This window comes from Ipomoea nil, unplaced genomic scaffold, assembly GCF_001879475.1.
Source record: "Ipomoea nil cultivar Tokyo-kokei standard unplaced genomic scaffold, Asagao_1.1 scaffold3321, whole genome shotgun sequence".
Classification (NCBI taxonomy): Eukaryota; Viridiplantae; Streptophyta; class Magnoliopsida; order Solanales; family Convolvulaceae; genus Ipomoea; species Ipomoea nil.
This window is the reverse complement of record NW_017619749.1, coordinates 5149580-5168018: the sequence shown is the minus strand read 5'-3', so window position 1 is coordinate 5168018 and position 18439 is coordinate 5149580. Positions and strand designations below refer to the sequence as shown.

The 18439-nt window shown below is 33.2% G+C and overlaps 1 protein-coding gene and 1 pseudogene across 2 annotated transcripts; both read left to right on the top strand.

The window, feature by feature from the left end:
• The first annotated feature begins 1506 nt into the window (after positions 1–1506).
• Positions 1507–12092, top strand: LOC109170440. 2 transcript variants are annotated; one of them, XM_019319565.1, is made up of 14 exons: positions 1507–1628; positions 4636–5179; positions 5271–5305; positions 5386–5464; positions 5587–5665; positions 6756–6839; positions 6912–7078; positions 7234–7290; positions 7965–8124; positions 8229–8430; positions 9488–9601; positions 10700–10852; positions 10910–10997; positions 11553–12092. In XM_019319565.1, exons 2-14 carry the CDS (start codon positions 4742–4744, stop codon positions 11703–11705), a joined length of 1809 nt encoding a protein of 602 aa, XP_019175110.1. In that variant the 5' UTR covers positions 1507–1628; positions 4636–4741; the 3' UTR covers positions 11706–12092. The 2 variants fall into 2 exon arrangements, with proteins under 2 accessions (XP_019175110.1, XP_019175111.1); XM_019319566.1 differs by having other exon boundaries at positions 6912–7076; positions 7223–7290; positions 10700–10825; positions 10946–10997; positions 11553–12086.
• Positions 1614–3800, top strand: LOC109169834 (annotated as a pseudogene).
• Positions 12093–18439: the final 6347 nt, after the last annotated feature.

Here is an 18439-nt window from a genome sequence, read left to right as displayed (position 1 = left end):
TCACACTGAGCCTTTTACATTATAGAGTTAATTTAATTTTTTGTCATAGATTTATAGATGTCATTTCACTTTTAGTCTTTTTTTTTTTTTTTTTTTTTTTTTTTCAAAACATTCATGTTAATTCTAGTATTATTGTGACATGACTATTTTTTGTCTTCCGTCAATAAACTTGTTTAAATGACACGAAGACATTTCAGTCATTTTCATACAAAGCGGGTAGACGCCTAAATTTTGAATTTTATTTTTTTTGAAAAATTTCTAATTCAAGACAAGAGTCGTAAATCTTCTTCAATTGCAATTCATGCCTCCACAGGCCACATCAGTGCCTCCACAACCTAAGTCTTTGCGTCAGTGAAATGAGACATAAATCTATGACAAAAAAAAAAAAGAAGATTTAACACTTAGAACTAAATAGTCCGGAGGACCAAGAATGATCATGCCACAATAATATTAGGACCAATAAGAATTTTTTGAAAAAAAAGAAAAAAAGACTAAAAGTGATATGTGACCTAGATATATTCTTGCATTGTAGTGTGCTGGTATACTAGTTTCTCGTGTCGCAATTTCTACTCATCACCATCTTCAATATCTGTTTCTATTATTGCAGGCATAATTTTTTTTAGTTATTTATGTTATGCATGGTATAGTGATTGATTCTTATATGAATGTACCTCCCTTGCATTTCCTAGAGAGGTGGAAAGGGTATGATGTCATTGATGTGCATTGGAACTAGTTTTGTCTCTTTTTGTTGAAGTCTCCATTATTTCAACCTTGTTAACCATGATTAGTCCACACACACACACTGATGGAATCGTGCACTCAATTGTATTACTTTACTACTTAATTGGACTGGTTCGATGTGAATGAAAATGAGAATTAGTTTAAGCATGGTATAGCAATTGTTATACCCTACATCAAGGCGCGCATAGCATTGTGTGCCGCGCGCTTCCTAAAACGACGTCGTTTTAGAAGGCGCGGTAAGAAGTTATTGTGATTATGTATATTTGTTTATACAATTATGTATATTTGTTCATACAATTATGTACATTTTTCTACAATTATGTACATTCTTTTTATATAATTATGTACATCTGAATCAAAAAAATTTTGTGTATTATGTTAAGAGTTGAAGTGTATTATGTTAAAAGTTTATGTTTATTATGTATTATGTTAGATTATGTGTATTATCTTTTAAAAAAGAGTATGTATATTTTGTTATATAATTATGTACATTCATTTATACAATTATGTGTATTTTAGTATAACATTATGTACATTTTTGAACATGTATTTTTTTTTGAAGAAAAATTAATTGCCAAACACTAGGGCGGGAAATTTCAAATAAAAAAAATAAAATTGAAACGACGTTGTTTTTCAATAGGACGCACAATGCAACGCGCGATGTGGTGCTTGATATAAATTGCCCTTATATCACCTAATTAAAAAAAAAAAAAAAAAGGAATTGGGCCTAGAAAATAGTTTAATTACCTAAAGGAAGAATCCAAAATTTCTCTCCATCTCGGCATTCGCATTAACACCGTCAGTCCAGCTCCAGCCCGCACCGCAATATATTGTCACCACCATAACAGTTAACAGATCAACGGCCAAACCATATGCAAAACTTTGAGGTGAGCTTCTCTTGCTGTTTTCAACTTTCTGATTCTGATTTTTTTCTTTCTTTGAATGTTTTATATGTTCGGTTCAAACCACTGTGTTGAAAGCGCCATTGCTTTTTCACTCTGGCTCGCCACTACCGGACCCTCCTTAGGTCATGCGCTCGATACTTAGCTTTAGATGTAGGCCAGAAAGCTCATGCTGCGGCCATCACCTCAGGACTGTTGAATACTCCCAACGCATTCCTTCGGAATGCTGTACTCCACATGTATGCCGCGTGTGGGCGTGCACTGTCCGCGCGCAAGTTGTTCGACGAAATTCCCCTGTCCCAGAAGGACACCGTAGATTGGACTGTCTTGATGGGCAGTTATATTCGGGCAGGGTCTCCACTAAGCGCGCTCAAGCTATTTATAGATATGCGCAGAGAAATTGTTCCTGTTGATGAACTTACTATGGTTTCAGTGTTCAATGGGTGCGCAAAATTAGGTCGCGATGGGGTTGGGGTTCAAGGACATGCTTTTTTAATTAAAATAGGGCTGGATTTCTGTGTTAAAGCGTGCAATGCAATTATGGATATGTATGTGAAATGTGGATTAATTAATGAAACGAGAAAGGTTTTTGACGAGTTGAGAGAAAGGAGTGTTGTTTCTTGGACTATATTGTTGGAAGGCGTGGTAAGGATGGAAGGCTTGGAAATTGCTAGGTTAGTTTTTGATAGGATGCCCCAGAGAAATATTGTTGCTTGGACAATTATGATTGCAGGGTATGTTGAAAATGGGTTTACCATGGAGGCTTTTAGACTTTTAAGCATAATGCTTTTTGATTTAAGATTTGAGTTAAATTTTGTGTCACTTTGTTCGTGGTTATCAGCTTCTGCACAATCAGGGAATGTCATGATGGGTAAATGGGTGCATGTGTATTATCTGAAAAAGATAAACAGTGAATTGGATGCTATGATCTCAACGTCTTTGATTGATATGTACGCTAAATGTGGTAGGATTGATGATGCTTTTCGAGTTTTTGCAATGACACCTCAAAGGAATGTGATTACATGGAATGTTATGCTAAGTGGGCTGGCAATGCAAGGGAAGGGAAACACTTTGTTGGATATGTTTGGGGAAATGGTTAAAGATGTCAAACCAGATGATGTTACCTTCACAGCTGTGTTAAGTGCTTGTAGTCACTCAGGTTTAGTTGATCAAGGTAGACACTTTTTCTATAATCTCGAACCTATGTATGGGATAAAACCCTCTATGGAACACTTCTCTTGCTTTGTAGATCTTTTGGGCCGGGCAGGGTATCTTGAAGAAGCAAAATCTGTAATAAAAAAGATGCCTATGCCCCCAAATGAGGTTGTGTTGGGATCACTTTTAGGGGCCTGCAGTGTACATAAAAACATTGAAATGGGGGAATGCCTGATGAAGGAGCTGGTTCAAATGTATCCACACAATTCAGAGTATCACATTTTGCTTTCCAATATGTATGTCTTTGCTGGCAAGAGAGACAAGGCCAATTCACTTCGTGGAATTCTTAAGCATAGGGGTGTTAGAAAAGTACCTGGTATTAGTTCTATATATGTAGGTGCTCATTGGTCAAATTCATCAGTTTAGTGCTGGTGACAAATCACACTATGAGGCTCATGAGATATACTTGATGCTGGATGAGATGATTCAGATGTTAAAGTTGGCCAGTTATGCACCCAATGTTGCCTGCCAAACATTTTCCAGTTGTAATGGTGGAGAGGAGTATGCAAATGAGTGGGAGGAGAAGGAGCAAGCATTGTTCTTCCACAGTGAAAAACTTGCTGTTTTTTTTTTTTTTTTGGGGTCTCATGAGAACAAGGGCTACAACACCTCTTTAGTCTTTACATTTTCAAAAATCTAAGAATATGCTAAGATTGCCATTCGGCTATGAAGATTGCTTCAAAAGTTTTTGATTGTAAAATTGTTACAGAGACCATAATCACTTCCACTGTTTTGAGTTAGGCTCATGTTCTTGTTTAGATTACTGGTAGCTGAACCTCTTGACAGTATTAGCTCTAGTTATTCCCTTTTTTTTCTTATATATATAATTACCGAGAGTGATAACTCTTGCTTTAGATAAGCTCTCTGTAAAACTAGTCTGTTGTATGATTGTGCTGAAGTTTTTATAGAATGATAATGCAATGACAAGAATTTTAATTTCAATGGCAATGCGATGAGAATTGAAACTTGTTAGGTGTTTTTCTTGCTTAGTTGGTACGTGATGCTAGCTTGTTGTACTTGTATAGCACCCTGTTTGTGGCCTTCAATTATACTGTGTATCTTTATTCATAGAGAATGGAATTCTATTTTTCAGTACTTATCTCATGTTGTTTATAGCATTAATGTATAAATACCTGCTTTAACCATACATGGTGCTTACGAGACACAAACACACACACCCCACATATACCAGCTAGTATTTAAGATTAGTATGCCTACAAACACAAGATGATGAATTTGTGTATTTTTTTTTTAATTATAAATTTAATGTGTTATACTTCCATTTGAAATCAACACTCAAAAGTTTGTCTGCATTTGATCATTATAGTCTTTATTAGCAACATGATCAATTAGGATTTGCTATGGAAGATAACTGTAGTCCTATTGTTGTTACACCTGAAGGAACCAAATATCACTTGTCATGTAGTCTTTATTAATCCATGCATGGTCAAAATGTAATTGTAAATAACTCTCATGAAGTCCTTAGCGTTGCAAAAGCTTGCCTTGAATTACAAATCATTTTTTGTAACTAAGGTGAATTAGAATTACCTTCCAAAAAAAAAAGGTAATGAGACTTCAAATTTTCCTAGAATGATTGAGGAGTTAATTGTCCAGTTTCACTCTGGAAAGACCAGCCTTCTTGAAAGTGTACTTTTTAGATCATTTTAATGGCAATTCATTTTTCTTCATTTATCTTGAAGATGAAATCTCTTAACTTTATTATAATTTGTGCATTGGAGTTAATACTTAATAATTTCTTTTTCACTTTCTTTTGCAGGTTTGAACAGCTTCCCTTTGGTTAACACCCATTTTTCTTCAACCTTTAGTGATTTTGAGGACAAATTTTTTAGATTTAGGCATACACAGAATACCATTTTAAGCTTATGGATCATCATTCAGATCAACCGCTTCCTCCTGGAGTCCAGACTCTTTCAATTTCTTCTGAACTCCTTCCTGCAACTAAACCTTCTACTCCAAATTTTCAGAATTCCAATAATTTTGAATACCCTGCTCACTCTTCTGAGGGCAGTCTCTTTCCTGTCCTCCCTTCTAATGGATTTAGGTTTACTCCAGCAGAAAGCTTCCAACCACATTCCACAAGTTCATCTCAAATTCATTGTACAAATACTCAGCATGTGGTAGATCAAATGCCAAATAGCTTTCAATCTGTTCAGAAACTCAAAGAAGATACTTCTGGAGTGTCTACTGAGGTCACATGTCATATAATGCCTTCTGGCTTGGAATCTAGTGGTTCTACCCCACAACCAGAAATCACCAATGACATTGAGAATGCGGCTCGGAGTGCTGTTCTGCACGAACAGGCATGATATTCCCCAACCTTCGTTAGTACTTAGTAGTTTACTCATTGCTTTTTGTTCACCTCTAATTTTATCTTGTCAAACATCTATTCAGGAAATTGCCACCCAGAAAGTTATACAAATTCAGAGGTTGGTGTTGGTTGGAATTTATTTGCCTTTTGTAAGTAGCCCACATAATTGATCTTTACATAAATTTACATCTCAACCAGAGAAGCAAGATCAGCAAGTGAGCTTCATGAGGATAGTAAAGACCTTTTTTCTGGCCGTCATGACCCAAATACTTTAAAGGTGCTCACCTCCACTGTCTGGCTGTCTCTGTTTCTTTCTATTTTCCTTTGGCATCTTTGAATGTATGTAACCACATTAGATCATTCTCAATTGGGAGGTGCTTACTCGTTTGTGCTCTATAGGAGCATTTACTGAAAATGACTGCAGAGCATCGTACTCAGATGGCATTGAAGCGTGGAAGGTCTGTGTTGCCTGAGGAAGGTTGGTTCAGGAGTTTCTTCTGTTTGACCTGAAATTCTTTGTATCATTCTAAATTTTAAAAAGAGAATACTATTGGTAAGTTTCATAGATAACGATGTTAGTAGATCCAATAAAGTTGGAAACAGGAAACCATTAATGAAGGGAAACCGGAAAGGAAAACATTACTGAGAGGTGTTTTCCTCTGAATTCTCATCTAGAATTCACCCATTTCTTAAATAGGTTGAAAATTTTCTTAAAACAAATGTTACTACTTTTTTACTGTTTTTGAAAATGATGAATTTTATTTTGGTTTCCTAAAGCAATCTTTCTTCTTGGAGGGTGAATGTTTGGAAAGTGAGTAATATAACTTTTGATATCCAAAAAACAATACTGATGTTGAATCCCGCATTATGAATCTGAAGAAAAAGATTTGAAAGATTAACTTATACTTTATAAGGTTATAGTAGCTGTAGCTCTTTCTCTGGAACCAACATTATGGTGCTGTGGGAGGGACTTCTCCTGTTAGAGCACCCTAAATATATAGGGGCCCGCTCATAGCCCTTGATGTGGTAATGTGTGGTCCCACAGTATTTCTGGATCTATATGATTCGGAATCTATAGTAGCTTTAGAGAAAAAGATTCCACCTTTTGATGTGGGGCCCAATAGTAATTAGTATGATTTAGATTAGAATCTATGAAGTAGTTTTTAGAGATAAATTTCAGCTTAAAGCTGGTCCCAACTGGATTTTGATTTAAGGATTAGCTTAGTTAGCAGAGATGACTTATATTTTCAACTCAGGCCTATGATAAATTTCACCTTAAAGTGATAGTATTTCTCTGAGATGAAAATCGTGATGCCTGCCAAGTTTACAAAAAATTAAGATACCTTTGTGTTTTATCGGTCATTTCTTATTACTCATAAGAAAAGTAATCTCAAAATTTCCTCTAATGAAGAATGAGAGGTCTGTCCATGTTCTTCAAAATAATGTGCATCTGAATCCATATCTCAAACCTGGCATTCTGGCAATTATATTAAACTAGATTAAGCAATTTTAAAGTCTAGGATTCTGTCATATTTTATTATAAATAAAATGTTATTGCTTCTTACCAGGTAATATAGAAATTGGAAATGGGTATGGTGTTCCGGGTGGCAGTGCTTATTATGGTGCTCTGAAGCCAAGTGCCACTAACTCCAGTAAGACTTCTTTCCTGCTCTTTATTTGATGTGTACTGTCAAGTTTGATCTAATTGGACAAGATTTTTCAAGGAGATGCCGTCCCTGGCTATGCAACAAATGAATCCAATGCAGAGCTTAGTGGGGATTCTGGACACAAGTCTACTGCTAAAGAGTTGCCTGAATTTCTCAAAAAGAAGTTGAGAGATAGGGGTATTCTGAAGGATGGTCCAACAATGGATCATTCCATTCCAGCCAACGTAAGTTGGAATTTCTTCACCTCATGCCCATATTTATTCCTGTTTTTCTCTTGTGAGGATCTTTATTCTGAAGTATAATGTGTGTGTTTGTTTATTTTATTTTTTTCTTGAAAACATGTATCTAATTAACTGTTCTAAAAATTTATAAAATCCAGAGATCAGAGATGTTGCCATCTCAGAGGATGCCACTTGCAGAATTGCCTCCAGGATGGGTGAGTACTTAAGTTGATATTTGTATTCTTCCCTTCTATAAAGTTGTTATATCCATCTTATAGACAACAAGAAATTATTATTTTTTGCTTTTGAGTTTTGAATGATTGAAATAGGATTTTGAGTTGTGGGAGATTCCAAACTCACATATACCTGAACTACTCAAAATAAGATTTTTTTTTTCTTCTTGTATGTATGTATGTAATTTGTGTAACTTTTTAAAAATTTCTTTGTTGTTTTATGGACTATCCAAGCCAAGCTGAAGTGGTGTTAGAAATAATTTTTGACCGTACATAAGGTTGTATTGTCAATGAGAAATTTATTTAGCATCTATGTTTATAAGAGTGAGAAGTGGGAAAACTGGTTAGAAAATATTGCAGACATTGTGTTCAGAGTATCGTTTTAGATCCTGGATTTCAGCTGGTCAAGAAAGATTTAGGGCACAGTTGTATATACCTGTTTTTGCTATACATTGAAGGGTAAACAAATTCTATTGACATCTTCTGCCTAAAAATATTTGGCAATTTGCATTTGCTCTGGATTTCATCTATGTAAAATGTAGCCTAGAAGATTTTAGGTTTGTTTGGAGTTATACAAAGGGAGTTTCTAGTCTAGGCTTTATGTTCAAATTAAGAGTTAATTATATTGAAAAGATTTCCATCAAATGCTTGTGCAGATTGAGGCCCATGACCCTGCAAGTGGTGCTACATATTACTATGATGAAAGTACAGGAAAAAGTCAGTGGGAGAGACCTACTGTGGCTGCTTCTGTCCTGGACTCAACATTGCCTTCACAGCTTCCTGAAAATTGGCAAGAGTTTATTGATGAAACAACGGGTATGCTCATGCACTTAACTTGTTTGGCTACTCATTGTTTTTTGCTTGTCTTTCCCTCCTCCCTGTCACCCATAAATCCATAATTCCTGAATTGTGTTGTACAGGTCAAAAGTATTACTATAACACGTTGACCAATGTATCTCAATGGGAGAACCCGTGTACAAAGCAGGTTGCCTTACAGCAGCATGATGCAAATACAACTAGGAATTGGGGTGAACAGTCATCTACACTACCAAAATGTATGGGATGTGGTGGATGGGGGGTGGCCCTTTTGCAATCATGGGGATATTGCAGACATTGCACTAGGTTTGCCATATTTTAGCTATTTAATTAGTTAACCATTTCTTGCCATTTTAATTTGGACTTTTTCTTTTGTTGCGAATTTGGTGCATTGTTTGTTGTTGCTGCTCCCCACAATATTCTGTTTTTTGGCCTTCCAGCAACAAAATTTTGATCTAACTGTACCATGAAACCTACTATTAATGAATGAATTAAAGTAGTTAAAGAAAAGCTAAAATTTTGTAGGGTATGATTATTATAAGATTTCTTTTATTTTCAATGGAAAGTCTTTTTGACTAAATTAAGTTCCTTTATGTTTCAAAAAAAAAAAAAAGTTCATTTTTTCCAGACAGAAATGCTATATGCCATTCTGGGAGAACATAAGTTAGAGGAATGACCTTGAAAAATCCTCAATGAGATATTCTACTCTTTAGTGAAATATAAGAAAGTGTAGCTAATTGAGATTATAATCATATTAAGCTCTAACATTTAATTTAACAAGATACAATGCTCAAGGCTTTAAAAATTTCACGGGATACAATATCCACGACAGGATTAAAGAGTAAAAGTTAAGTAGTTCATGTGCTTTTGAATTTGATTAGAAATTAATTATGACTTGCACCTGAATATTTGCTATTTGAATATTTTAATGCTTTTTCGTTTATTTTTAATTTTTTAATTTAGTATTTTTTTTTTAACACAGCAATCAAGTAACGAGCTTAGCTTACATTATTAACTGATGCAAATGACATTGACTCCTTTCTGTTCTGTATGCACTGAATGGTATCAATTTTAAAGTATCAATAGCAAAACTAAATGAATGTTCAAATATCTTAGTTCCCTGGTACTCATGTGGCCATTTGGCTTTTATACCCATTAGTTTCAGCTTGCGTGTTAATTTCTTTAACTTGCTTCGGTTTTATGTGAACATGGTTCAAACTTGTCTCTGAATGTTAGTTGTTATTTCTCTCTCATTAGTTTGACTTAAACGTACAGCCTTGATATCATGATAATGTAATAGTACACCTCATATTTCTTATGCTTCACTAATGTTATATTGTTGTATTATCTTGTTCACATGCAGAGTTTTAAACCTTCCTCAAAGTCAATATATATTGGAAGACATGGAAGGCAAACATCATACAACCAATACTTTTGGTTCTAAAGAAGATTCTGATAAGAAATTTCAGAAACAGAGGTATGGTATTTCTTCTTTGGTCATTTAGTATAAATACATTTGCTGTTGCCCTTCATTTCTTCACCCAATTCAGTTTCTATACATGGGAAGTTGTCTGTACATTGTAGCTCCTGCATAATCAGAGCCAAGTTGTCTTGTGGTTTATCTGTTATGGCTCAATGAAAATGTTGTCAAGGAAATGCCTTAGACCTCAAAGTCTGTACACAAAGAGTAGGAGCTCGTAATCAATTAGGAAAAAGGTTGCCCTATTGTAATTTGAGAATCAATTTTCCATGTGTAAAAGCCTAATGCAATAGTATTTGTAAGTTCCTTTTGAGAGTTACTTTAATGTAGTCAAAGGAATAATTCCAATCTCTGCAACTATAAGAAAGACTAATTGGCTTAATAGTGCTAATGGGCGAGTGTTGTCGGTTGTTCTTGAGGTTGGACTTTGACAGCTTTTCTGGCTCTGTATCAGTCTCATGGAGGGCGCTTCGAATTCCATGCTTGACATGTAGAAAATACTGTGATTGGCTACTTGTGTATCTGGAAAGCAACAGTGTCAAACTGATTCCACCTTCCCACCCCCAAAATAATGCTTAAGGGTATTAAAAATTGACCCTACCGGCAATCCATGTCACCTCACAACTATACAATTCAAAGCTCACACTGCCCTGCCCTGTACTTGAAGCCTTGACGGCCCTAATTCATGAGTTGTTCTCTTATTTATTTATACTTTTATTTGGTCATTTCTTGAGAGTTTCTATCACTACTGTGGCTCCTTCCCCAGTCCCCGCTGGCCACTATTTGTGTTGCTGAAGGTGCACTTTATGTCAATGCATTTACACTTTTATGCTGTAAAATGTGCGCTTTTAGGTGTGAAAATTACAAAATTGCTGTGTAAATCTGGACCATTTAACCATATGATCTGGTCGGTCCATGTTATATCTCATTAATTACACTAGCAATGATTCTCACATGATCCATTCTCTTTTCCTACTGGCTACCTCTATATATATTGCCCTTCCTAAATGGAATAATGGAATATGATTGATAATTGAAACTGTTTGGATGTCAATCAGCCTGATTAACTGATTGTTGGGTGACTTGGGTCTGTAGGTCCAATTTCAAACCACCCATGGGAAAAGGTAATAAACGAGACAACCGGAAGCGTACATACTCCGAGGATGATGAGCTGGATCCCATGGATCCAAGTGCTTATTCAGATGCACCTAGGGGTGGTTGGTATGTGTCCATTTTGCCTTCAAGTGATATTTGTACAATTCCCCACCCCCCCCCCCCCCCCTCCCCTCTCTCCTGTGTGATGTAAATTTTGAACTATGTTTCTGTCATGTCTATATTCAGGGTTGTGGGACTGAAAGGAGTGCAACCACGGGCAGCAGACACAACTGCCACGGTACAATTTTTTATTTGAAGAATTGGATCTCATTGAACTGAATTTCTCATTTCGTTTGTGCAAGAGATAGTAGCTGAAATAATACTAAGCCATCACTGCTCCTCATGCATATAGTGTGTAGGAATATTTAGAACATTTAACGTGCTAGGGAAGAAAGGCGTTGATAATCATTACTCTCTAAAAGCAAGTATCATGGACAATACTAATTGGCTAGCTAAAAAAGGTGTCAAGTCAGATTTTACAGTATGCTGTCATTGTTTGAGTTTTAGAGATTTTCAATTGATATGTTATGCATATGATCTTGAGATATTTGGCCTGAGGTTTTTGTTATTTGCACTCATGTCTTCCAGATTCTCCTCTCAATACTCCATCACTCTCTTTATGAGAGCACCCTAATGTTAATGTTTTATAGAATTGTAGTATTTGTTATGTCTCAATTATATATGTATTATACTCAACATATAGTTCCATGCATGAATAGATTATATGCAAGTTTTGTGTTTGTTGACATGCAATGTATATTAACATTAGAGTGGTGTTTGTTATGAATTTCAGGGTCCTCTGTTTCAACAGCGCCCATATCCATCACCCGGAGCAGTGTTGCGAAAAAATGCTGAAATTGCTTCACAAAAGAAAAAACCTAAAACCCATCTAATGGCTATATCCAAAAGAGGTGATGGCAGTGATGGTCTAGGAGAGGCGGATTGAGCCTCCTAAATAGATAGATATTCACATGCATATTTCTTTCTTATGTAAAAATGAAGTGACGATTATCTGAAGTATTAGTACAGCTTATAACATACTCTTTTTTTTTTTTTTTGAAGTAACATGAGATTTAGAAAATTCTAAATAATTATTAGTTACTGGATGAAAAAATGAACTGACTAAAAAAATGAAATGTCACCCAAGGTTATTCCAATCACTCTCTCCACTCGGGAAGAGTGGAAGGCTCTCGGATTGTGTAGGACATTGCCCAAACATGACTTTGTATAAATTAGTTGCTCTCTTCTTTAGGATATGTATGGTCTCACTTAAAACACCAAATCATGTGATCTTTGAATATTTGATAGCAAATTTCGTGATTTTCTTGTTGTATTTAAGCATTATTGTTGTCTTTATATTTTTATTCGGGTTAATTCAAGGATTAATTTTCTCTACTTGAGGTATAGTGTAAAATCGTGGTTATTCGATTTGCATTCTAAACAGACATGCATGTAGACTCAATGTCACGCATTCAATGTCGATATGACGCTGATGTGCGGTGAATCATGTGTTATATGGCATGACACATGCATGCCACATAATGCCATACATACATGTATGTATGCATGTTCTTTTATGCTATGCAAGTTATTCATTGAATCTGGGTCCAAATGTTCTCAATTTTTCTTTTAAAATTTTACAATTTGTATATTAAGAACACACAATGTTAACATATATGTAATTATCTTATTTTGTATTCAGGGACGGAGCCAGAAAAATACTTGAGTGGGGGCAAAGTTTAAATGACGGTTAGAAATATCAATTACGAAATATCACACTGTCATAAATAATAAGGTTAAAATACAAAATATATTATAAATTACAAAATATATTACAAATTACAGTAGAATATTTTTGATAGATTAAACGATGGTTAGAGTTGGAGCAAAAAATATACTTGAGTGAGGTGAAAATGTAAAAATATTTATGACAAAATATGAAACATAATCAATTAGATAAAATAATTTGAATAAAATGAAGTATAATATAAACTTGTATACTACATTAATTAAATGATTAATAAAAAGTAGACTAAAAGAGCATTTAATTTGTTAATTAAATGATTCATAAAACTAGGCTAAAAAATATTTATCTTGGGAAAGAATGAAAGATATAAAATAAATAAGTGAAGATAAGGAAAAATGTTTTTAATGAGATTCGAACCTATGACCATACACTTTTTTAAAAGTTAAATATGAAGTTCAACCAACTAAGCTACTTTAACCATTAGTTAGTTAAATATAAATATAAATTTTATATAAAATTTAATGCTATATATGTCGATATAAATATAAATTTTATATAACATTTAATGCTATATATGTCGATATATATATACATACATACATACATATATATATATATATATATATATATATATATATATATATATATATATAAAGGGGTGGGGGAGTGGGGGTAGCAGCCCCCATACAGCCTCCGTTCCTGTTTGTATTTATAAGTTACACAATATTAATATATTAATAATTATCTTATTGGATAATTATTATTTTTTAATTAATGATGAGATTTAAGTACTTAATAAATAAAAGTTACATCACAAGTATAATAGTGAAGCCAAGCACATTATGCTTAATTGGTACTTTTGTGAATTTTTTTGAGAGAAAATCACAAAATCGAAATTGGTGGTGAAATATTAACTTTTTCTTGCTTCTTTGTAATAGAAACCTTGGATATTTGGGCATTTATTCATCATTGCACATGATAATGGGGGAAAATTAGGATTACTTGTGAAAGCATAAAGAGCTCTCCCTTCCGCTTTTATACAATTCTGCCCATTGGAGCACAATAGTACAATATTTAAATTTTATTATGAATTACAACAATTTTTTTACTATAAATAAATTATTGTACACATCTAATTACATATACTCCGTATTTAATACGGAGTTACTCCATAATGTTTTGTTCATAAATAATAATAATAATAATAATAATAATAATAATAATAATAATAATAATAATAATAATAATATTATTATTATTATTATTATTATTATTATTATTATTATTATATTATGGAATTGTTTTTATTTATAGAATCAACTATTTGATTTTATGTATATGCCTATTTATAAATAGTTGGTGTAATAATAAATTTAATATATAATTGGTGACAATTAACAATTGGAAGTGCTCTACTTACACAAATTAAATACAATTTAGGTGTTCAACAAATAAAAACATTTACAAAAGAAAAAATTGTTCACAACTTATATTAATCAGAATTGAGAATATATTGACTGTGATAAGTAAAAAAAAAAAAAAATATATATATATATATATATATATATATATATATATATATATATATAGACTCTATTTGGTAAAATAGTTAGCTTATCAGCTAATTTTGACTTATTTAATCATTATTATATATATATATATATATATATATATATATATATATAAAGAGAGAGAGAGAGAGAGGGAGGAGAGAGATGATGGTTTGTACGGTTTTGTATTAGGCTCGCCAGCTATGCATGTATGTATAGTTTGAAACGTAACGACGGTAGTGGTGTTACATATATATGGAGTTTGCATGTAAAATTTTCCCCAACAATAAGGTGGTGTCTAAGCATAGTTAGGCCTAATTTATCAACAAGCTTTGAAATAAAATGTATATATAACAAGAGTGGTGTGATAATTAAAAACCAAAAATAAAAAATAAAAAAATAGTAAGCCCCAAAATTATATACAACCTAGCTAACCAGGACAAATTATGAAAGTTATAGAGCATATCATTCATAAAAGGAAACAAAAGGTGAAAAGGATTTGAATCCAATAGTAAAAATACAAGAAAATTTTTAAAAGAAAATCACTTTTGCTTTTCTAAGACACGAGAAAAATTCAAAACCTCTTGGAAACCATGGGTATGAACAATGGCAACCTTCTCGAGTGTTAAAAAGAGAGCTTAGGAAAGCAAACAAACAATGGCTTGACAAAAAATATTTCTTTCCGGTGTGGAGAAATTTTGTGTGTGAGCCAAACTAAGCCGTTACTTCACTTACTTCCAAAACATCAGGACAATGTTGTCACCATTCGGCTTCATTTCATCAACCTTCCAAAAATAATTTGGGATAAAATTGCATTAGTGAATGCAAAACAATACAAACAAGTTGCCACAACATTGGGCACATACACAGCAACTGAATGGAATGCAGAGATTTTCATAGAAACCATTTCCAAAATAGAAACTTGTTTGTTCAATGGAAATATACTCATTAGACAATAATGACTTTCGTTTTTGTGGAGGCAACGGGAAGTTCCAAAAGCTCCTGCATAATTCCAGTAGAGTCCTTTTTGCAGAAACGTTTATCACGAACAATGACAACCTTTTCAAGCGTTGAAAAATTGGCAAGTAGCTCCTTAATGAAAAGTGTTTCAGGATATGACCCGTTAAATGAGAAAAACTTCAAAGCATAGAGCATCTTATTTGTTTGAGCCACAGCTTGAAGTTCCAAATAGGTGTCGTCCATACATTTAGTAGCTGCTGGTGCGAACTATAGACAAGCATCAAATACAGAGAAAAGAAAACTCAATCAGATCAATATTTACACAACAAAATTGTATTCGGAAATGCAAAACAGTACAGAAACAACTAAACTATCAGAGAACAAATGAATTATTTGTCCATGAATAAGAAGATTACCAAGAATGATTCGATATCGAGTTTGCGTGTAACTTATGGCATAATCGCAGCAAATGAACAAACACAGAAGATGATCCATCACTTTTGATATAGAATTTTTGGGTACATGAAAGCTTAAGGTATTCCACATTTAGTTGAAATCCCATACTAGTGATTTCTTTAAAAAGTCCCTTGAAAATCAAATAGAAAGAAAGTGGAATCAATTCTCTTTTAAAAAAATTATAAATAAATAATAGTCAAATCTATATTTAAAAAAAAAAAAAAAAAGTATGGCTAAATACCTGGCGATAACCATCCAAATCAAAAGTAGAAATAGATCTCAAGTCCAAGTTACCCGGGAGAAATTTGCCCATCACGGTAGATGAGCAGAATTTAATTGTTAAACTACATAGCTTTGGAGCAGTAATGTCAAAATGAAATATGTCACGACATTGAATAAATGACAACTTCTTTAGTACAGGAATGTCAATAGCACAATCTAGACAATTTATAGGACCAAAGTCAACACGTTCAAAACAAATTGAAGCAACATTAGGTAATATGCAAGGGAAATTCATTGGTTCAACAATGACACCACAAAGATGCAATCTCTTAAGTGTTAAGCAAGAAAATACGCAGTTTGGCAACCTGTATGATTTTTCGTCAAAATTTCTTCAACATTTTTTCGTGTGACTAAAAGTAACCATTGGTCAAAGTCATAAGAACGAGACTCAATTACACGTACCCCAACATTAAAAAAACTCGAAACAAATTTCCGAATGGTTCCCTTGTGCTGCAGCAAAATTTTGTTGATCACGTATAAACTCACCGCTGATTTCTTGGCATACTTGATAGCATGGCAATATTTTTTATACATATAACAAAAGAACTCATCATCAAAATTGAGTTGGGTAAGACTCAACCAAACATCTCTCCAAATGGAAGATAACACAGCGGTTTTAGCAGCATCTTTAATCGTCAAAAATCCCAAGATGTGGTCAAGTATATTCGCGGAAAGTTGACTGATTCTATCTCTCCCCGGTGCCATAATCCAATAACCTAAACCTATGCAAATTAACTAACAAATAATCAAAATTTAAAACGCAGTCCAAAAATGGGTTAACTTCGCCATAGTAATTAAATTGAAAATCTTAAACACAGACAGATTTATAGGAATATGTCAAACATCATACATGGACTATGCAGAGTAGAAATGAGAAACAACGAATTCAAACCACACAAATTTCTAGAGTATTCAAATGTACAATTTAGGTGTTCACCAAATAAAAACATTTATAAAAGAAAAACATCGTTCACAGCTTATATTAATCAGAATTGAGAATGTATTGACTGTGATGAGTGAAAATAAAAATAAAAAACATATGAGAGTTAATAAACTAAAATAAAATTAAAAAGTTAAATATAATTGATTAAATAATTCAATTTATTATAAATGTACCCCTTTCTCTTTATTTTATTTTAATGTGAAACACAATTCAATCATTTGTACATACTCCATCTTAAATCCCATCATTATATCTTGGACCATGATTCGCTGCAATGTGGATCATGGTCTAAAATAATATCGTTTCAAAAAATAACATAGTTAATTACTAACCACACACTACAATTATGATGAACTTGTAGTGTAATGCTTATCAACTTATGTACATCAAACTTTGTATGTTTGAACATGAAAATATGTTTGATTTACCTAGAAATGGCAACATGGTAGGGTGAGAGAGTATACTCCTTGTCCCAACAGAGAATCCTCACTCGAAGTCCGCATTTAGTCAAACTAGTATCTCTCTTTTAAGAAGTAATAGTGACACTACTATAATTCATTAGAGTTAATTTAATTTCAATAATGATATTTTGACTATTGACATTTATTAATTTTTATCATCCATTTTCAATTTGACCATAAGTGGTCCATTAACTATTGATTTTGTTCTAAATTTGATCATCCAGTTAAACTTTCATTTAGTAAGTGTTAAATTTAATGGTAAAAATGTAAAAATTTACTTGCTATCAAGATGGACAAATTGAGTTCATAAATTTCATACACTAAGTTCATCATTTGTGAGAATGTGAATAACACTTTAATGCATGCATAAGAACATGTGTGCAATTTGCACAGAGAATTATGAATCAATCAGAGCCGTCAATTTGGAAGATCTATTGAATCATAAATAAATTTTTAAAATAAGATGATATTTTTTGTAAATAACTAAAACTTCGAAGTGTAAAGTAATAACATTATAGAGTGCAACAATATAAAATAAATTCAAATTTCGAAGTATAAGCAATAACACGATGGAGTGCGTACTTAACAACCATATAGAGTTCAACAATATAAAGTACACTCTTGCAACAATATTAAATGCACCTAACGTTATCATTAGTTGCACCGAATGTAAAAAGTAAATTACTTGCACTTTATAGTGTAAAATGTTGCATTTTATAGTGATGTTACTTGCACATATCATTTGCACTTTAAGCACATATTACTTTGCATTTCAAAGTTTGAGTTACTTACAAAAATGTCACCTCATTTTTTTTATAAAAAAAATGGTTATGATCCATTGATCTTTCCAGATGGATGGCTCCAATTAGTTTTTAGTTCTCTTAAGCAATTCACACACAGAGAGAGTTTAATAATATATAAATATTATGTAAGGTCCTTAATCTCGGAAGTTCATCAAATGTAATGTTATTGTCGCATTTGACGAGCCAATTAATGAATGATGACACATTGTTTGGCACGTGGCAAGCAGAACAGAGGTTACTGGTTAGAAGAGAAGTTTGCTATCCAGTCAACTTGTTTTGACGAAGATGCCCTCTTGTATCCTTACAGATTGCAAGATTAGAGTCTTAATAGTGGATTATCAATCTAGTTTTACTACACCATACGCATAGTGATATATATAGGTCACCCTCCTGCACAACTTTGCTTTTAAAACTTGACATCATGCCTACACGTAATAATCAATCGAATCTACTCCTCTTAATATAAAGTTGCATACAT